This window comes from Perca fluviatilis, chromosome 2, assembly GCF_010015445.1.
Source record: "Perca fluviatilis chromosome 2, GENO_Pfluv_1.0, whole genome shotgun sequence".
Taxonomy (NCBI): domain Eukaryota; kingdom Metazoa; phylum Chordata; class Actinopteri; order Perciformes; family Percidae; genus Perca; species Perca fluviatilis.
Genome location: NC_053113.1, coordinates 5,713,343 through 5,721,629, shown reverse-complemented (window position 1 = coordinate 5,721,629; position 8,287 = coordinate 5,713,343). Strand labels below are relative to the sequence as shown.

The 8,287-nt window shown below is 40.9% G+C and overlaps 1 protein-coding gene across 1 annotated transcript; it reads right to left on the bottom strand.

The window, feature by feature from the left end:
* Positions 1-1,340: 1,340 nt before the first annotated feature.
* On the bottom strand, positions 1,341-5,360 carry sst1.2 (somatostatin 1, tandem duplicate 2). Its single transcript, XM_039786321.1, has 4 exons — positions 5,240-5,360; positions 4,962-5,140; positions 2,814-3,032; positions 1,341-1,463 (listed from the first exon to the last, which is right to left on the bottom strand). The coding sequence occupies exons 2-3, from the start codon at positions 5,136-5,138 to the stop codon at positions 2,826-2,828; spliced, it is 384 nt and encodes a 127-aa protein (XP_039642255.1). The 5' UTR covers positions 5,139-5,140; positions 5,240-5,360; the 3' UTR covers positions 1,341-1,463; positions 2,814-2,825.
* Positions 5,361-8,287: the final 2,927 nt, after the last annotated feature.

Genomic DNA, 8,287 nt, shown 5'->3' with positions numbered 1-8,287 from the left:
ATGTAAATAATCAGGACTTTTAGCGTGTATAGAGCCAGCATATCTCCACCAGACTCCATGTAAATAATCAGGACTTTTAGCGTTTATAGAGCCAGCATATCTCCACCAGACTCCATGTAAATAATCAGGATTTTTAGCGTTTATAGAGCCAGCATATCTCCACCAGACTCCATGTAAATAATCAGGACTTTTAGCGTGTATAGAGCCAGCATATTTCCACCAGACTCCATGTAAATAATCAGGACTTTTAGCGTGTATAGAGCCAGCATATTTCCACCAGACTCCATGTAAATAATCAGGACTTTTAGCATGTATAGAGCCAGCATATTTCCACCAGACTCCATGTAAATAATCAGGACTTTTAGCGTGTATAGAGCCAGCATATTTCCACCAGACTCCATGTACAGTATCTCACAAGTGAGTACACCCCTCACATTTTAGTAAATATTTAATTATATCTTTTAATGGGACAACACTGAAGAAATGACACTTTGCTACAATGTAAAGTATTAAGTGTACAGCTTGTATAACAGTGTAAATGTGCTGTCCCCTCAAAATAACTCAACACACAGCCATTAATGTCTAAACCGTTGGCAACAAAAGTCAGTACACCCCTATGTTAAATTCCCATAGAGGCAGGCAGACTTTTATTTTAAAGGCCAGTTATTTCATGGATCCAGGATACTATGCATCCTGATAAAGTTCCCTTGGCCTTTGGAATTAAAATAGCCCCCCATCATCACATAGAGATTGGCATGGGGTACTTTCCATAAAATCATCTCTCAATGCAAATCAAACCAGCTATTAGGCTAACCGACATAAAACCATGCCAATCTCTAGGTATGGTGAAGGGTATGTGATGATGGCTGTATGTTGAGTTATTTTGAGGGGGGAAGGGGACTGCACATTTACACTGTTATACAAGCTGTAAACGTAATAATTTACATTGTAGCAAAGTGTCATTTCTTCAGCGTTGTGCAATTTAAAGATATAATGAAATATTTACTAAAATGTGAGGGGTGTACTCCCTTTTGTTAGATACTGTAAATAATCACTACTTTTAGCGTGTATAGAGCCAGCATATTTCCACCAGACTTCATTTCAAACCAGAGTGTTGATTGTTGGAACAGTGGAAATTCGAACAAAAACAGCTTTTGGTAGTTTTATTTTGTTTCTGTCAACTTTGAATAAAGTGTTTTTACTTCCTGTTTATTTACATGGAATCTGGTGGGTTTGACTCCATGTAAATAAACAGTACTTTTATCATTGTAAAACACCCTTCATTAAATTGGATTTGGACTCTGGACAGACAGGAGACGGAGCCACAAACTTGACTGATTTATCTTTTTTTTAATTGATAATTACATTAATTATTCAGGTACACTGCAGCTGGACAGCTGCTGATTGGTCCTTGCAGTCGCTCCGGAGAAGTCCAGATGATCTGGGATTGGTCGGTTGGTCAGCTGGGAACAAAACAGCAAGGATAGGTGAGACACGATGCAAGTTACAGGGGCTTAAACATGAAATCAGGGTATTCAGGCACCTGTGCGGGGCTAATGCTGTGATTATGTGGTGTCAAGACAAATCGAAAAACCAGTTTTCGAGTTGGAAAATGCATGTGAATGCATGCTGAAGTCAAAACAATAACTCACATTTGAAACATTTTGGTGCCCGACTTGCTGACTTCATATGCACACCAACATGGCGGCAAAACATTTTATTAGTTCACGTATTTCGTATCAACTTTTTGCTCAAATGTAATTCTGAATCTGGTAATACCTTTAGTTGTTATCCATAAAGAGAAACCTAGACAATCGTGTTAAAAAAAAATGGATGACGTGTGCATATTTGATGCTCTGACATACATGCTGTGATATTCATATAAACAGTAACGTCATCAGCATACAATCAAATCAGAAAAAAACATTTTCCGAGTTGGAGAATGCGTGTGAATGCTGAATGCTGAAGTCGGAACAACACTTTGGAAACTCGGGAGAGTTTTTGGTGGACGATTTTTTGGCTTGACGTCATATGTGTCATCAACATGACAGCAAAACTAGATTATTCGTTAAAACTTTATATTTATTCATGTATTTAATATACATTTTTTGCTCAAATACAAGTTTTAATCTGGTGTTACTGTTTGTTGTTGTCCATAATGAGTTAGTTAGAAAAGTTATTTATTAACATAAGTATAGTATTTAATCCTTAATAACAAGTCAGCTACATTAGCTGAAGCAATATTTTAGCATTTATTAGCATGTAACATTGACTAACAAGTCAGATAGCGTTAAATCTGACTTGATAGTTGTGTTAAATTCTAATCTAACTCACTCTGTTAACAGCCACTGACGTTAACGGTTAAAACTATTGTTGCACGGTCTTCGTAGCATTCAATTTGTTGTTATGGTTACAATAAACATTGAGACTTTCCGACTTGAGAGCTGGTGAACACACCGAAGTCGAAGAACAACTTCAAATCTGTGAAGATCCAGGACTTAGCCAAAAAATTTGAACATCGACAACTTCTCAGTCCCTCCCCCCACAAGGGAGAATGAATGTGTCATGAGCAGTGATTGACATGCAGCTAGACACCCCCCCTGGCCCTGATTGGTGCATCTGAACAGGGAGCTGTGGATTTTTACAAATCTCACTACAGGCTGTAGGTCGAGCCAGAGGAGCTGGTTTTTTTTTTTTTTTAATGACCTGCTTCATGTAGTTCTACTGGAACATAGGGGCAGTTTCAGCAAATATGACAGAAAGGTAGTTTTATAAGGCTTACCTACTGCACCTTTAAATGAAAGTTCAGATACCTGGGCGGGGCTTTAACAGGAAGTGAAGCCCTTCCAGTAGAAGTTCTTGCAGCCGGCTTTGCGTTCGCGGGGGGGCAGGTTGTTGGGTGGGTCGACGGACCGCTCCAGGTTCACCTTTTCTCCTTTTTCCATGGATACAACCTGAGCCTCCCGCTGGGTGTCGGCCTCTGGCAGACCCATCTGAGCGAGCAGATCCTCCACCGCACGTTTACTCCACTCCTGAAAAACAACGGTACATTTGTTGACAGTTTGTTAGAGAAGTCTGAGTCCTGCCTGAACTATAAAATACTTTGTAGCTTTTTCATTATTTCACAAGATCTTCTTTAGCAGATGAGGGTTTTGATTGTAAGATTGTCAGCTGCTGTTTGTGAGTTTTAGTTTGCAACCAAATATATAAATCTATATATAAATAATATCAAAGAGAGACTGTTAATCAGCTTCCTGAGTCTGTGTCCCAGTCTTTGGAGACATTTAATGAACATCTTTAAAACATTCAAAGATTCATGCTGAAACGGGAGGAGGCAGAGACGCAGCCAAGATGCAAATCTTATGTTGTTGTTTGAGCTTGAATGAGCAACAAATGATTATTACAGACCACCTGTTGTGAGAGAGCCTGCAGGTGGCGGACATACAGGATTAGTGACAATGAATGAAGTTACGACCCCACTGAACCGCAGCCGGCTGTTGCTGAGTGACGGCCGAACATTTGGTCTGTATCCACAATTATGTTTGCGTACGTTTTTTAGTGTCCATGTCCTGTTTTTCTCCTCACTTTCTGATTTACATTTTCTTTATCAATCAACCAGCCAACCAGCAGGTTGTGTGTGCTTTACATCAAGGAACAAGGCTAAAACACAAAATGCAGTGAAATAAGAAAAGAATGAAACACAACATGCAACATGTTATTCACAGACAAATGCAAATATATCTCACAATTCTGTTGTAAACGGGAGCTTACCTTCAGGGTGAATCAAAACTTTAAAAATAATAAACAGAAGCCACCGATTCTCCCGACCGGAGCTGTGTCTAACTCTTGCATTTAAACACGTGGTTAACGTTGTCAAAGGTCGCAGTTCGGTTAGGTTTAGGCACCAAAACTACTGAGTTAAGTTGATAAAAAGATGGAGGTCTGGGTTCAAATCAGACGTGACTTCACTTCCTGAAGGTGACCACGTGACGCAGAATGTGACGTAGCTCCATTTATTCCCTAAAGTTAAAAAAACTCTGTTTCCTTTTCTGTTCAAACGGGACATGAACTCTGGTCTCCTGGGTGAAAGTCCTGTTTGTTTGACCCATCCACCCCAACCTGCTTCATTACCAGGATGCAAATTTACGAATCCTACTATGGCCGTGCCAAGACCCGCCCTACAAAGCAGCTTGATTGGTTGGGGTTAGGCATTTGACCTCGAGTGGTTAAGGTTAGCATAGCCGATTGGTCAGGGGATAGGACCTGAACAAATGGGGTTACGTTATCTTGCAAAAGCATGGACACCTGGCCAATAAATGCTATTGAAGGGCAGGTCTGGCGTGGCCATAGTAGGATTCGTAAATTCGCTACCAGGGCATTTGGTGCTCTCATACTTCCTCACCTTACTTCCTGTTTTGCTCCCGTCAGAACTACTACGGCTACTAGAGGGCGCCGCTACTAGAGACCTAAATATAGGGCAGAATGATGCTGGAACATGCAACTTGTGGAAGCGTTTTGTTTGCTTCAGCCTCACTTGTTCTGGTATGACCGATAGCTGAGGGTGGCTAATGTTAGCTAATTTAGGCAACTTTTCGATTGATATTTCTGTATAACTGACATTGCCAAGTCAGATTGCTGCTTTGAAGACTTTTCTTTTACTGTGCTACTGTTCTTTAGCATTTAGCATTAGGCCTATCCTGTAACCGTCACATGTAACAATACAAAGTATAGCTTTTAACTTAAAACTTCTTCACACTTGAATTAAAGCCCCTACAAATAAAAGAAACGGTTGAAAGTCAGAACTCTTCACGGTTGAAATCCGAGCAATAACAGTTATATCGGAGGATATTTAACAACGCGACAAAAACAAAAGCCAGTGAGCTTTAAGAGAGTCAGACCAAAACCTGGCTATTGTTTTCATGTAGAAATGGAGCGTTGTGAAGGGTTTTTGGCTCTCTCACTTGTGACAGAAGTCCGGCGCTGCGAGCTCGTTGCAGCAGCCTGTGGTGCAGCAGCTCCAGCTCCAGGTCCTGGTTCTGGTACTGGTCCTGGTCTCTGTCGGGCTGTGAGGAAACGGCTGGACCGCACAGGACCAATGCCACGAGAAGCAAGATGGCGGGACAACGGATGTACTGCATACCTGCAACAACAACAAAAAAATATCAGGAAGGAAACATCAGAAACAAAGCAAGGAGTGGGACAGAGAAAACCAAACGTAAGACGAAAATAAACTTCCTACTGTCTGCTGGTCTGGTATCTTCTGCTGGTCCTGGTTTTGGTTCTGCTTCTGGGCTTGTCTTTGGTCCTGGTCCTCGGTGTGTTGCTCTTTTGTAGCCCGAAGCTCCTCCCCGTGGCGCGGCGTGTTTTGATTGACAGCCGGCCGGGTGCGAGGCGATGAAGGAACGCTGACATCCAAGTTAAACAAACGACCATTAGTGCTTATTGACTTTAAATGGGACTCTGAACAATAAAACAATAAACCTATCAGCAGCAGCAGCACTCCGCAGCCGCCGGCGCTCTTCTACGACAAATACAACGGCAGAATGTCCGTCTGAAGAGGAGGGGGAATTAACGGAGCGTTCAGAGGATTAGCAGACTTCATTAGCACTTGCTGATATCTCCATTAAACAAAGAGGCAGCCGCAGAGAGTCGCCCACTCAACATTTAGTCAGAACAAACACGACTGGTGCTTCTCTTTCATACTGTAGGAAAGCACTTTCTATTAGTTTCTAATGGTCTGCAGAGGAGAGACGGAGTGGATGTGACATCAGGGAATCCCAAAACTGATGAAATCACGAAAATACTTTTTGGGGGAAAAAGTTCTGTAAAGTAGAACAGCATCATGGTTAAAATGAAGTGTCTTGAGTTGATTAAGCTGCTTTGGGGTTTGGTACAAACCGACAGAAAACCGTCTGTTTTTCAAAGCCGAACGTTATATACATATACAGCGGTGCTCATAAGTTCATAAAGTTGACTAAAAAGAGGAATAAAAAAATCATCTTTTGGAAATTGATCTTAATGCCTTAATTGAAACAAATTAGGAAAAATACAACCTTTAAGGACACCAATTTTCTTTGTGAATGAATAATGTATCGTAAATAAATAAATGTTCTTCCTTAAAATACAGGGGGCGTAAGTCAGTCCACCCCTATGTTAAATTCCCATAGAGGCAAGACGATTTTTTTATTCCTCTTTTTAGTCAACTTTAGCATGGTTCATAAGCTTATGAGCGCCACTCTATCAGTGAAAAGTAAAGCTCTGTAACTGGTATGTATTCTAGTATTTGTTACTGTCAGGAGCACGTTGGCTGAGGAGGTCTCGGATGTTTGACTCCTAAAACACAAGACTTTCACCCAGGAAACAGTGTTCGTGTCCCCGGGAGTGTTTAAACCCGAACCGCAATCTTTTTTTCTAATCTTCAGGCCTCCTGCACACTGGATACGTGGCGTGAGCATGTCAGCTGCGTGGCGTGTCCGTTTTTATTTCAGCTCCCATGGTAACAGGTAAGAGCTTACACACGCACGTCTTGAGCCGCGCCGAAAACGAGTTGGAAGCGTTTCCAGGCAAAATAGAATAGGAAAAGATGTTAATATGTCGTTTAGACACAAATACATATTAATAAATGACATGTTGATGTTTGAAAGTCTCGAGGTTTTGACATAAATGCAGATATATAAATGTCATTAATACAGAACGAAATACTCTGTAGCCGACGTTGTCTTTGCTGTAATCATATTGGTATATATTTATGTTTATGGGAAACATCCATGTGTCAGCAGCAGCAGCAGCGCCACATGTTTCTGGTGTGCAAAAACTGCCGTTTTGTAGACGTTTGACCCTTTCTTCTACATTCTTCTTGTTTTTTTTACACTTTCCTTGAAGTCTTTATTGTTTTCTTAAATGTTTTTCTTTTTTGCCGTTTTTGTTGCTAATTATGTAGGATATCATCCAAATTGTTGTGCATAAGTTTTCGGTGGATATCATACGAACCCTTTTATGAGTTTTATGCGTTGTTTAGATCACGATAAAAGACTTTGTATCATTACACCAACAGTCATTCATTCATGTTGACAAAAGAATTACATTTTATTTATATTGTCAAATTGAAGTTATTGCAGCGGGAGCGAGGAAGAAAAGCCTCGGGCACATTTATTTACTTTACAGGACGTTTAAGTCTGAAAGAAGAGATGAAAATGAGCAGCATTCAAATGAAAAGTTTGCATGTTTGGTAATTGGCAGAGTGCAGTGTGAACGCAATCTAAGATTTGCTTTGATTTTAAAATGCTAAATTCTGCAGCAGATTCTCTCTCTGCCTGTCTGCCTGTCTGCCAGTCTGCCTGTCTGCCAGTCTGTCTGTCAGTCTGGATTATCTCCACAAACAGCTCTGTGTTTTGTCCTCTCTGTCAGGACTGTGTGACCTCTGACCTCTGACCTCTGTGACCACCTGACCGAGGCAGATTCAAACCTCCCCTTCTAGTCTTCATATACAAACTATATTTTTTTGGACATGTGAGAGTGTTAGTATTGAATTACATCCATGATTGAGGTTTCTGCATCACACACAAGGTCTGATTAGTCCACACAGCATTCCTGGATGGGAGAACAACCTGCTCTGGTTTATTGGCATTTTTTTAAACCAATCACAATCATCGTGGGCGGGGCTAAGCTCCAGACGGAGCCACGGTGCCTCTGCTAAATAGTCTCAGGAAGGAACTTGTTTTGGTGGAACATGTGGACGTTCAAAAGTAGTTTTAGTCGTGCAACAGAAAACTCAGATTGGACACGTCTCTTTTTAGCCATTTTTGTCACTTTTTTGGCGCATTTTTGATAAATTCGCCAACATTTTTGTCTCTTTTTTAGATGTTTTTGTTGCTCTCAGATAAAAACCTAATTTGTAGGCCTCCCCACCAAATAATCTCAAATAATAAAAAGTCTTTAATAATTGTATTGAGTATTTAAACAATATTCTGTAAAATATTGAGGCTCTGAAAGGAGTCGTACACTGTAAAAATATTAATAAAAGATGTGCTCCTGGATCATTGGCATGAACTGACCTGACATCACTCTTCGTCGTCTCTCGTCACTTTCTCAGAACGCTAATAAACATTAGCAGCAGCTGGTTGCTGTGGTAACATGTTAAAGGTGAGCGATGGTTGCTACGTAGCCACTGGCATGAACACACACACACACACACATGGGGCATGATGGGAAAGTGATGTGGTGCGTCCATGTATAGTTTCCACACTGAGTCACCAACGTGGAGATTACAGGAAAAAACTCTGAGTTC